The sequence below is a fragment of the Polypterus senegalus genome, chromosome 11, assembly GCF_016835505.1.
Source record: "Polypterus senegalus isolate Bchr_013 chromosome 11, ASM1683550v1, whole genome shotgun sequence".
Taxonomy (NCBI): domain Eukaryota; kingdom Metazoa; phylum Chordata; class Cladistia; order Polypteriformes; family Polypteridae; genus Polypterus; species Polypterus senegalus.
In genome coordinates this window covers 157,661,057-157,674,784 of record NC_053164.1, presented here as the reverse complement: position 1 = coordinate 157,674,784, position 13,728 = coordinate 157,661,057, and the positions used below count along the sequence as shown (strand labels likewise).

General features: G+C 36.9%; 1 protein-coding gene across 1 annotated transcript in view; it reads right to left on the bottom strand.

Annotated features, from left to right (window-relative positions):
• LOC120538629 (parathyroid hormone-related protein-like) overlaps window positions 1–11,947 on the bottom strand; it is an 86,967-nt gene extending 75,020 nt beyond the window's left edge. Inside the window, exons 1-2 of the mRNA XM_039768017.1 lie at window positions 11,884–11,947; window positions 8,374–8,546 (exon numbers count right to left, since the gene is read on the bottom strand). Coding sequence (XP_039623951.1) covers window positions 8,374–8,546; window positions 11,884–11,947 — 237 coding nt within the window. The remainder of the gene's footprint in view (window positions 1–8,373; window positions 8,547–11,883) is intronic.
• Between the last annotated feature and the right edge of the window lie 1,781 nt (window positions 11,948–13,728).

The following is a 13,728-nucleotide window of genomic DNA, read 5'->3' as shown; positions in this document are numbered from 1 at the left end:
GCCCTTGGAACGTGGGCTTCAAGATGAGGCCCCCTTGACTGCATGAAGTGAGCCAGAACTGTATTTTAGTATTTCCATGGGAGTTCCTTAAAAAGACATAGGCACAGTTGTACAGAAAGATGCATTGCAGCCTTTCTTTTTACTATGTGACAAAACGGCTCACACACTGAAGTAAACATTTGCAGCATAAGACATATGCATCCCTTGGAAATTGAATGTGCAGACACCCACCCCCAACCCCACCTTCTATGCCCATGTCTAATTTCATTTGGATATGTTTAGATGCTGCTTCAGTTTGAACAAAGTTTTCCTTTTTTCTTCAATTTCATGTTCATTCTTTTTTCTTTCAAAATGAGAAATAATTTCCTTTTCATAGACAGGGACAACTCCTTTTCCTAGACAGATCATGTTCCCTTTCACAGATAGATAGAAAAGCAAACAAACAGACTCATTCTTACATATGAAAATTTGGTACTATTTCTGTCCAGCAGACTTTAAACAGGAAATGTTTTAGTATAGACCTAATTCTAAAAAAACCGAATACAGTTTTCTTTCTTTCTTTCTTTCTTTCTTTCTTTCTTTCTTTCTTTCATGCACACTTTATAAGACAAGATTTATTTATTTTTTTGATGTTGCTGGCAATGAGGCACTGATTAAATCTAGTTTGAAAAAGCTTTGTCATTTCTTCCTTTTGTGACTGACTAAAATTAAATGACAATCATTTTTAGTAGGGACCAAATGCTGCACCTAAGAAACAAGATATCAAGCAAATCTAGCATTTATAGCTACAGTTATAGTTATGTCTGAGTAACAGAGTTACAAAATAGCCTGACATCATAATCTCTTAATTTTTACTTTAAAAATCACATCCAAAAAATACATAGCAAAATCACATATACAAACAGTTTCTTGTGTATGTCACTGTTTCAACACTATAAGTTGTTCTTGGAACTAAAATAAGAAAAAAAAAAGAAAGTTTCACACTAGCCCTGGGACTGTTTAACACATATGAGCTTGTATTAATTTTACTAAAATACTAAAGTTGGAATCTTCTTATTAGCAGAGATGTTGTCATTTATTTTATAGTTTTCTCAGTACTTCTATTTTTTACTTATGTGTTTCATTTCTTTCTTTATTTTGTTTTTTGTGGTGTCTTTTATTTTGATGTTCCATATCATATGTCTGTTTTTTCCTGTATTGCCAATATTGGCATAATATTAAAACATTCTTTTCAATAGACAGATATTCCTGAAATAAACTCTGCCTTGTCAGAAGATCAAAAGAAAGTCAATGCATCATATCCAGATAATTGACAGTTTTTTTCTTCTTTTGTAATTAGCAAAATCATACATGCCTGTTTGGGGTAAACAGCTGGAGAGGTTTCATAAAAACATTGACAAAATTAAAGGGTGAGGCTGAAGTTACAATAGCATTTGATACTGTAGGTACATAATTAAAAAGACAAAAAATTATTAAATGCCAGTAAAGTTGTGAAGGTTGGATATCCATCCATTATCAAGCCTTCTTAATTCAATTCAAGGCTGTCAAAGAAAAATCACATATAAATAAAGAACTAACTCATACAAGACAAATTTAGAATTGCCTATTAATCAAATACATGTCTTGGGGAGGTGGGAGGAAACCAGAGGCCCCAAGAGAAAGTGTATCCACACTGATAGGGACTGGGAACAGAATTCAAACCAAAGACTCTATAAGTGTAGAAGTATAACATAATATAATCAAACATTCTCAGTCCTTCTTAATCCAGTTGATGATAGGCCTGAGCCTATCCATGTAGCATTAAGTGCAATGCAGCAGCCATTTTTGGGCCAGGGGCCAGTTTATTGTAGGGTCTGCTCACTCTCCTCTCCTCCACAAATTCACACAGCACCAGTCTGGAATTCAAAATTACCTTAACTTGCACATCTTTGGGGACACATTGTGAATGTGTAAACTTCACATAGTCAGCTCCAACAGATAAGATTTGAATTAGGGACTCTGGAAATGTGAAGAAGTCAAAATAATCATACTGACAATAAGCATAAGCTCCAGTGAAATGCAGATATGGTGTTCAGCCTTGTGATTGCGTGATTAAATATTCAAGTTTTTGAAATGAATAGACAGATGAATAGCCAAATCATTTCTACTCATATGACCAAGAAGGAGGCACATGTGGAAAAAAAGACTAGCTTGCTCTAAGTTTCATGAAAAAAGTGAAACAGATCTAAAATCCTTAAGGATACATTTTAAATAATCTGCCTGAGCAATGCAATTTAGTGAACCAGATTATCCCGATCAAGTTCTTATAAGCCTTTTATTTATTAATCTGATAAAATATAACAACTGCAATTACTGGAAACAGCAAATTCATATTACATTATGAGAAAACTGTGCCAGTATATTTAACAAAAAAAGCAATCAGTGCTTTATACGAACATGGTGCAGATTTCTGTGAAAAACATTTCCCTTGAAGATTAACATCAACAATGGCAGCATTATGAACTATTTAATCTTCTTTTAGCCACCTTTCTATCTAAGATGTTATCTGTAAATCATTCCAATCCTTAACTTTTAAAGCATTTTATTGAATTATTGTTGCAGTAAACTATCTGGTTTTCTTAAAATGGTGATAAAAGCTTTCCAAAGAGAGAATGCCTGAGGTTACTGGATTAGAATAAACGTGACAGGTAAAATCAAATAAAGTTATCTAGTGCCTCAGTTAACCCTTCTCTTCAAAAATCCAATAATATATGCACTACTGGATTTTCAAACAAGTAAACACTATGGTATCACAATACTATAATATATAAATTTTGGATGCCTAGTCCAGGCTGGTTCCTGTCTTGTGACATGTGCTGCAGTGCAGGTCCTGGCTACCATAACCCTGGACTGAATTAAGTGGGTTTGACAATGAATAGATGGATGCCAAAAAATGTGTAGTATTATAACATGTAATAAATATAAGACATTAATATATTAATATAACATCAGAGTTATTCTTATAAACTATGTACCATGTCAAAGGACCTTACAATATCTTAGGCTGCAGTATCCCTGTCTTTGTAAATTACCATGTGTTTGCCAGGGACACTATTATGTCCCACCAGTCTTCTATAGAGAAAACTGTGGCAAACCATAGAGAATTATGGTGTACCACAGTATAGCCCATTATTTTGATCACTTTACCATTGAACACTATGTTTTTAATACAGAGTGGGTGCCTGTGAAAGAGCAAATGAGAGCCTCATCCCTTTAAAACAAGTCAGACAAAGACAAAGACAGTGTATACAGCTGGCAGCACACTTCAAAAAACAGTGATGGCCTTAGTTGACCACAATTTGTTTAGATATTGTATATTCTATACTTCAGTTAATTAAAATGTGCCTGCTGTATAAATAAATTGCATACCATATTAGTACTTAGACAATGCAGTAACACAGTGGTTAGTGTCCCACGTATGATTGTTGTTTATATTGAATTTGTAGATTCTCCCCATTTCTCAGTGGATTTTGCTTTGGTATTATTTCAACATTTCAAAGAGTAAGTTAATTGGCAGTTCTCAATCGCACCTTTATGAATGGCAGACTGTCCAGGGTTCCTGCCTTTTAAAATAACATTTCAAAAAATCTTATGAGATACTTCATGGTACAGTAGTTAGTGCTGATTTTCTCAAAACATCACAATACAGGGTTCATATTTCTGCTTGAGCCTTGTGTTTGTGTGTGTGGTGGGTACAGCAATGTGCTGTAATGAGTGCATGCTCCCAACCTCTCTCTTGCTCCTTATCTGTATAAAGTTTTCATGCTCTCCCCATGTTTTTTGTTAATATTATTTGCATACTTAGGTCTTCTCCGAAATTCCAAATATGTTAAATAAGTATAAATATAAATATGTTAGGTAAATTGGTAACTCTGAATTGTACTGCTGAAAGTAAATAAAATAAATGGAAGGAAAATAAAAAAAAAAACACTTTTGTCCAGTTACTTTATTATGGGCTTAATCTCTTAGATGAGCGAACCCCGCAGAATTCACCTTGGGTTCAGCAAAATCAAAATGTTTGTGAACTTTGCCCAACCCGGTAAAATGCACTGAAGTCAATGAGGAAGGAGGAAATGAGCTAATTTTGAGGTGATTATAACGGTAAGTGTCTTTTAAGTGTCCCTTGGGACTAGGGAAGATTCTGCTGACTATGCTGGACTGATTATTGTGGCCAAATATGTGACCTGTGTTGTGAGGCAGCAGTGCTAAGCATTGCGCTACTGTGACTCAAACAACAGAAGATGAATACGAAACGAATACCACAAACAAAATGCAACAAACAGGTACAAACTAGTAATAAATAAATAAAAGATAGATATTGCACTCATACAGTTTTAATCATGTGACCACAAAGGTTGAAGAAGACTGACAGATTTTCATTCCCTATGCAATAAAAAATAACCCCCAAACTTACAATATTAAGAGTACTGCCACTGGATATATAATACTGATCCTTGTGTGCTGACAGCAACGCTTGGCTAATTAGACCTATTTTTACCTTTTTAAGTTTACTGATTACCCACATACAGCGATTAAAAAGCCCCAGGGTGTTAAAATGACTGCAAGTTAAGAAATGAGTGTGGCTAGAAATGGGGAACAATGTCGCACAGTGGTCAGTTTCTGTGCATCTTAATAGCTGAAATTAATTTATTTTTTCCTTATTTTGTTCTTACAACAGGCATGCATGAAAGTTGTGCACATGGTTGCTACAGCTCTGTGATGTTTCACTCGCCACACAAAATATCATGGGGTGATTGAAAAAATGTTTGCCTAAGTACCAGGCAAAATAGTTTCCATGAAGATATTCAGCTAACAAGCTATCCAGAGAAGACAGCATATTCTCTGCGAAAACAACTTTTGTTGAATTCTCCAATCAACACTAGTCCTGTCTAATTTCTTGAAACAAAACTAGTTTATGTGTTTCTGCAAGCAAAAATATAATTTTCAGGATTCAAATAGAACATTATACATACATATTGGATATTCTCAGATCCACTTAATCTAATTCAGGGTTACCATGTAGCCTAAGCTGTCCAGGCAAAAAACAACTCTGGACAGGGCATCATTTCATTGAACAGCTCACTTAGGCATGGCATATCAGTCCATCCAAGGGCTCTCTTACACACAGAGTATCAACATTAAAGTATCTGCTTATGCCCAGGGCATCAGTTTATTATAGAGCTCAATCATGCACACTCCAGGATACGTTTACATGGGGACCAATTAGCCTTTGGGAATATGGGAAGAAAAATAAACTACCTGGAGGAAAAGCCATACAGAGAAGGGAAAAACACTTAAGCTCCACATTGACAATGTCTGGACACAGGATTCAAACTCGGGACATCTGCAAACTAGTGTTTGGAAATAGATACAACTGTGAGTGTCCAATGAAGTTATGGCATGCGGTGTTTTAACCCATAATGTTACAATTTAAAAAATCCAAAGCTGGATTACAAGTTACGTTTAATTGACCAGGGCATTAATTTACTGTTCTAGACACACAGATGAAGAGGTTAGCTGCCATTAAAACTGCAGAAGCTACACACCACCTGGCATAGAGCAGATCAACCAAACTACACAGCACAATGATCTCTGTTTGCAAGTGTGGTGGCAAATATAAAAGAGATTAGAAACCATGCCGGATGTCCATTTTTACCTTGATTTAATTAGTGGCTTTACTTTATTTGTTGTTTTATTTTACAACAAGAGCACAATTCATGTAGCTTCTCACAAAAACTCAGGAAAATGTAATAAATACTGTAGTTAGTTAACAGCCTGAAGCAGCAGCCCCATGAGCTTCTTCAGATTATTTCAAAGCACCACCCAGACTACAAATTTGGCAAAAAAAATTCTCACTGTGTGTGGTCTCCTTATTAATTCTCAGCTCTCTAAGAAGTTCTGTCGATGGTACCAGTAAGCTTAGAATGGCTGGTGAAGTCGAAGATGTTGCAACCTTTATCACTGCCAGAAACTGTACAGGGGGTCTATGAAGCTAAATGTTTTCTTACTGATGATAACTTGTCAGCAGTTTCAAATGGAATCGTGTCTTCATCTTAGATTTAGTTGTCTGACAAATTTACTAAAACTAAATGTAGTGTACTGAGAATTTTCATGCAAATGTTAAGGTTTAATTTTCTGCAGTATCATCACAAAACAATTGCAGGGTTGCTGCTTGGAGTCAAAGCTTTAAGCTTTTTTGTAGAAGTGCCTGTTAGTCAGTAAGTTGCTAGATTCTCAGCAACGGTCATAAATAATAAGTAATGATTTTATCTCTGTGTCTTTATAACTGTTATAGTTTCAACATGGCATTCTATTTTGAATATGTAAAAAATGTCCTAAGAAAAGTAACAGAATTACATTACTGTTCCCTCTTATTTTTTATGACAAAAAACACAGGTCTTTTTTTATTTTTTTTTTTTGCTTCCAAGAAATGCACAATTAAACATTCCATAGACAAACGTATTTCCACATGGCTTAGCCTCTGATATGTAGTCAAGTAAATAGCTCTTGTCCACATTCCTCCTATACTTCATTACTGCACACTTCAGTTGCAGTCCAAAATGTTCTTATTATTACTGCATTAAAACGTGTACATAGGAAACATGGGGGCGAAATCCATTCAATTCTGCATTTAAGTTAAGGCATCTCCTGTTTCACCTAACCTGTAACCAAGGGACAACAGTCTGTGGTGACATTTCATAATGCTACATTTTTGAATTAATACATGGAAGTCTCCCCTTTTTCATTTTCTGCTCATTGCATTTTCCAGTTGGTCGGCTCTCACCACCCATGCTTTTACATTTAGTAGGAAAAATGTACCTCATATAATTCCATTCTGCAAAGTCTAATATACCTGCATAAAAACAGGTAAAAAAAATTTTCCTGGCACCAAAGCTCAATAGAGTATTTGCCAGGAAAGCTGGTTTTGATTCTTAGTAAATTGCAAAGTTTTGGCACAGACTGTAGCATAGACACACATAGGATGAAAAAACATTTTGCAGTCATTTTATTTATTCATTTTATTTAACTTCTTCCAAGCAGTGCTTTTTCTCCTGCTAACTGAATCATTTAATTTTGCAGCATTCTTCTGTCCCATGATTAATGGTAAATAATGTATGAATTTATTTCAGCATGTAGTTAACATGGAAAAGATACACAAATGCCCTGGATTCTACACTAAGACTAGGACCTTAGTGTATGCAGAGTACAGGGCAGAGATTAACAACGGCTCTCCTGGTGGACCCCAAGTATTTATTTTCAATGAGGTGGCCATTGCTGGCATTAGTTTAGTTTTGCTTCATTGGCTGATCTTGCAAGTACACATTGTGGCCTGGTGTTTATTGCAATAGACTGTAAATGTAATTACATGTAATAATGTAAAACACAACATTATGGATTTGTATTTGATACACTTTGTCAACCAAAGCAAATCACCATTATGATCAATGTATAAAAATATATAGTACAGTATATTCCTGCACTCTAGAAGAACCATCCAGTGAGGTTTGATATAAAATAAAGCACAGCACAACAGACTCACACATGATTTAATCCAGTTTTAACAAGATTTGAAATTTTGCTACAGCTCATCTTGCTCAAGTGAATGTTTACATAATTGAGTCACTTTTGAACTCATTTGCTTTGTTTATTACATTAATCTATAAGGGGTAATTATCAAAGGGAAGACATGATAGAACGCTTTATTTTTCATCACGGTCCTCGGTAGATAGATAGATAGATAGATAGATAGATAGATAGATAGATAGATAGATAGATAGATAGATAGATAGATAGATAGATAGATAGATAGATAGATAGATAAAACTGAGTGCCATGATGACAAACACTGCACATTCTTTCTATGACATGCAAACAATGAAAACTTTTTGTCAAGAAATTATTCAGTAACCAAAAACTAATCATATCTGTCAGTAAAGTTCAACTAGAATAAAGCCAACATCTGACGAGAAGTAACCAACAGTAAAAAATCGATTGCTCAGCAGGTGGTGGAAGCTTAAAGCAAGTGGTCTTTTATTGATTCATCTGAACACAGAAAGCATTAAAGCTACTGCAGAAAGAGATAAAGATAAACATGGCCCTGAATGTAAGTTGCATCTGTTCTCTGCCTGTTGAGGGTGCCTTTATATGTTGTGTGTCCGGCAGCAAGTACAATTTAGGTTTTTTCGGCTGACAGTATTGACAGCTTCACCTACCAAAAATGCTTAGTTAATTTAGAGTTGGTCGATAAAATACACAAATTGGAGGACCACGTTAAGAACAATTACACAAACCAAAAATTGGCTTGTCTCATTTTTTTTTAAACAATTCAAATACTTCTGATTCGACTTCAGTCTTTCCAGGTCCCACTGTAGTCAGTGCTTGGCCAAAACCAGTGGCACCAACATTGAGAGAGGAGTTTAAGAAGCCACCATTTAGTCCCTCAGTGCTCAGGTCACCAATTCGGTACCAGAATAAATTCTCAGCACTTTGCAGCTCGCCTGTGGGTCCTGAAAACAATAAAGTGCTCATAATTGGTGATTCCATATTGCAGAATGTTAGAATCCCAAACTATGTTGAAAAAGCAGTTAAAGTCAAATGCCTCCCAGGGGCAAAGATATCTGGCTGATGATGAAGTATCTACCTTATTGCTGCATCTCGGCACTCTGAGGTATTAAAGGGGATCTTCATCTCTCTATTCACGAAAGTAAAAAGAAAATGTCAGAGTTTAATTGTGTCTAGCTCATTACCAAGATTATATAAAGGGAATGTGATTTATAGCAGTTTGCATTCCCGTCACTGCTGGCTAGAAACCTGGTGTGCAAATAAAAGTACAGTCTTTGTGAACAATTGTGTTGTGTTTTTGGGAAAGGCCTGGATTTCTCTAGAGGGAAAGTCTTCATTCTAACTGGAGGAGATTTTTGTTCTATCCTAAAATATGACAGGAAAACTGCCTGGCTTACTGATCAGAGCACCATTCAGGCTACAGTCTTGTGATCTTAAATCACAGTCTGTTGTTTATCCAATCTGTTACTATCCTGTAGCTGTTACCCAAAATCCCTATTGTGGGACATCTTATATATTTACTCATGATGCAAATCTTAAATTACTTGATAACCAAAAAATAAGGTGTATAATTAGACTACAAGAGGTAAAATCAGATCCTCCAACAGGGGCACCTGTAATTGTAACTTAATTCAGATTTAAACAAAAAATATATCAGTAGGTTAGAGACCTCTATGCAGTGTTTATTGCTGCTTAATAAACATTGGCTCTCTTGGAAGTAAAGCTGCATGGTAAATGATATTATAGTAAGTGCAAAATCTGATTTGTGTCTTCTCATTGAAACCTGGCCTACTAAATCTGACACTGTTTCCCTAGGTGAAGCCTCACTAGATGGATACACATTCCTTCATAAAGAGATACTGGTCATGGAAGTGGCCTTGGAATAATTCATTGTGACAAAATGAAAATTGCTTCCTTTGAGTACTCATTTTAGGTATTAAAACAGATTCCAGCACAATTGTAGTGGTAGTCTACTAACCACCAGGTCCATATTCATTGTTAATGACTGAATTTGGCAACTTTTTATTTGATTGGGCTTTAAACTATGATTGTGTAGTGTTAATAGGGGATTTGAATATACTGTACACATTGATGTGTAAACTAACACTTTTAGCAAATATGTGTTAAAGTTCAGTAGAAATTTGTCAGATTGTTAAAGGTCCAACTCATAATCAGAACCACACATTAGATTTAATTATAACTTACAAAGTTGAAATTCAAAATTTAAGTTTTAATCCATTAAATGAAGTTATTTCTGACCACTAAGTAATTACATTGATTTGGTTCTGCCCTTACCAATAGATTCACATATAAAAACAATGACAGTACGGCATCTAGATTGTAATTCTGCTTCAGAATTTATAGATATTTTGAGTACGTCGAAAGTAATCATGGAAAATAATTTAGATCAGCTAACACCAAATTATAATATGACCTTGAGGGAGGTTCTGGACACAGTGGCTCCCCTTAAAATAAAAATGTTCAAAGCACATTGAAACTTACCCAGATTTAATGAGAGCACTCAAGCTCTACTAATTTAAAATGTTGAAAACTGGAGCATAAATGGAGAATAACAAAGCTGCAGGTCTTTCAAATTGCATGGACAGAGAGCTTTAAAAAATATTAAAGGCTCTTTTTTAAGCCCACTTAGACTACTATTCTAAAATAATAGATTTAGACAATAATAATAATCTTAATGCACTGTTTAAATCAGTGGCTAATTTAACAAACAGGAATTCAGAACAGCAGTGCAAAATAGTAATTAGCAGTACAGACTTTATGAACTTCTTTAATGTGAAAATCAAAAATACAAGATCCCGAATCTCACACAATGCAAACCTTATAGTAGCCTGGCAAACCCTATCTTGCCTTAGTTTCGACATAAAAACTAGTAAAACGTGCAGTGGATGTTCTTGCAGCACCAATTCTTAGCATTATCAAGAGCTCATTATTGCTTGGTGCAGTGCCTGATGCACTAAAAGTGTCAGTCATCAAACCATTACTTAAAAAAGCTAGAACTAGACCCCCATATACTTAAAAATTATAGGCCTCTTTCAAATTTACCCTTTTTGTCTAAAATACTTCAAAAGGTAGCTAATCACCTTCAGTCTCACCTTACATATTACAATTTATTTTAGAAATTGAAGTCTGGCTTCTGCACCAGTTATAGTACACAAAATTCACTAACACATGTTGTAAATGACATTTTGATATCCTCTGATAAAAGAAATTCCACTGTAATTATGTTGTTAGACTTAAGCTCTGCATTTGATACCATTGACCATTCTATTTTACTATGCAGGCTGGAAAATGACATTTGGCTTATTTATCAAGTCGATTCCAGTGCGTAAAGAAATGTGCTGACAGTACTCCATCAATACACACAGAAGTGAGATATGGTGTCCCGCAAGGCAAAGTACTGGGGCCTTTACAGTTTTCACTTTACATGCTTTGACTGGGATCTATAATTAGAAAACATTATGTTAATTTTTACTTGTATGCAGTTGACACCCAATTATACCTTTCTTTTAGACTAAATGAAGTTTCTCTGATTTTGCCTTTAATTAGTTGTGTTAGTTAATTAAAGGGGTGGATGGATGAGAATTATTTGTCTTTGAACACAGAAAATAAGTACATTTTAGCTATTGGAGGGAATTGTAATGATTGCAACAATATTTTGCCATTATTTAATTCAGTTAGAATCACCATTAGTTTTGCTGAATCGTCGTTAATGTTTTGTTCTTTGACACTAGCATGTCAATTAAAGCATACATTGGAAAACTACCCAAACATCCCAGCTGAAGACTCACCACTTCAGCTTAGCATACCCTTAGTACAGTTTTATCTCTGTTGTTACTCAATAGTATTATAAGTAATATGATATTTATAATCTGTTACTAACGCTTAACTGTTCTGTTTCTCTTCTCCATACTCACATGTGGCACTTGCTGCCACTGCTCTACTGTCAAGTTGCATACCTGACTCTGCAAAAGTCATCATTGATAAAGGAGCACTAGAATCATTGGAAATAAGGGTTTTTTATAAGATTGGTCAGCCCAGCACTGACTCAGCTGTGGAAATGCCAGGACTCAGAACAAATTGGTATTCTCATATGTGATAGATCTGTATTTAGTGAGCGGTATAATTTATTCTTGCATTTAGCTTTGTAGTTTATACTTTTTTGTAGCTTGAACTATTACTATTTTAGTATTGTGTTCTATCCCTGAGGTATTAGGTCAGGTCAGGCTGGAGAGCATGCACTGGTACAACATGTTGCCTCACCCAATACACGATGAAACAGTTTAGGATCCCGGTTGGCAACCACCCAGGAAGATACATGGTCCATTCCCACCCTTCAGAAGTGACCATCTATATGCCACAGCCAGGTATTACATGGGATTACATGTTACATGTTGCATTTCCTTGGCCTGGTCCAGAAACCCGGGTCCTCAACAATGGGGATGCTATGAGCCAGATCACCCTCTGGGAATCGCTCCACATGGCCGTAGTGCCATAACTGATGCTCCCTCACAATGCGGGACTCCGTGAGCAACCATTCATTTGGCACAAAGTCAAACCAGCAGTACTTATGGATTCTCTGAAGAGATACTGTACCGTAGGAGTCCAGTCTTCACCTCAGGTCACAACCATATAGCAAGACAGGAAGCACCAGGACTCTAAAGACCTGGACCTTTATCCTTTTGCATAGATATCGGGAATGCCACACATCCTTTCCAGTGACCTCATGACCCTCCCCCTATGCTCTCCCAATTCATCTACTGACTTCATAGGAAGAGTCACCAGAGACATGAATGTCACTGCCAAGGTAAGCAAACCTCTTGACAAGGTCGATGCTCTCTCCGCAGACAGAAACACTGCTGATGGCTATGTCTAAGAGGTCATTAAAGGCCTGGATATTGGTTATTATCCAGGACACTCATAAGCCCAAACATTCAGACTTCTCACTCAGTCTCTCAAGATCACAGCTTCCATTGACACCGCAAAGATCACAGCATCATCAGCAAAGTCAAGATCAGTGAATCTTTCTTCACTAACACCTCACATTTGCTGGACCCCACGAACTTTCCCAACACCCAGTCCATGCAAGCATTGAACAGTATAGGAGCAAGAACACACCCCTGACAAACCCCTGAATCAACAGGGAAAAATGCAGAGGTTCTGCATCCACTTTACACAGCACTCATAGTACCAGTGTACAGTTCAGCCATGATATCCAGAAACCTTGAGGGGATCCCGCAAAGTCTCAGGATGTCCCACAGAGGCTACAAAGAGCCTCTGCTGTTATTCGCGTCTGCGCTCCATGAGAATCCTCAGTGCCAGAATGTGATCAATGGTAGAATTTTAGCCATAAAACCAGACTGTTCTGGTGGCTGGTAGGTGAGCAAGTGATCACGGATCCTATTGAGGATGACCCTAGCATCTGCCACCCTGACTGCGATTCTCCAAGGAGTAGATTTGGACGTGCGTAATGCTTCGATCCCTCTGTAAGCAGGGTGTGGGTCACTAGACCATAGATGGTGTTTCACTTGCTCACAGACAAATGCCTTCTTATCTAACCTCACAGCCGTCCTTCTCAGTTCCCGGTACAGACTGAACTTGCCTTCAAGCTGTGTGCTGCAACTCCTCTCGATGATATGCAGAGTGCCCTGTGAGATGAAACACCTCCTTCTGGGAACACTGGTAACACCAACACAACCCTCAGCGACCTATAGGTTCTTGTCATGGAAGGTCTCCCACATCACATTAGAATCAGACTCGCCAGTCAGAATCAGTCGCCCCCAAGTTCGGTAGTTTCTCACACAATCTTCTTGCAAACTTGTCAGAAACAGCCTGATCTTGGAGTCTGGCCAGGTCTAGCCTCATTTTCCTAGTACTGTAGGTGATAGCCTACTAGACCTAAGTTGGATCTTCAGAGTTTTAACAACATGTTTTTTGTCAGGATTCACAAACTCGGGACTTCTGTGGACCCTGCAGTTTTGTAAGTGCCTCCAGAGTCTGCCCACGAGGGCGTGATCAATCTCCTTCACAACGCTGCCAGCACTGGGGTACCAAGTCCAATGATGTGACTCAGGGAGATGGAACCAAGACCAACCCCTGACCTTTTGC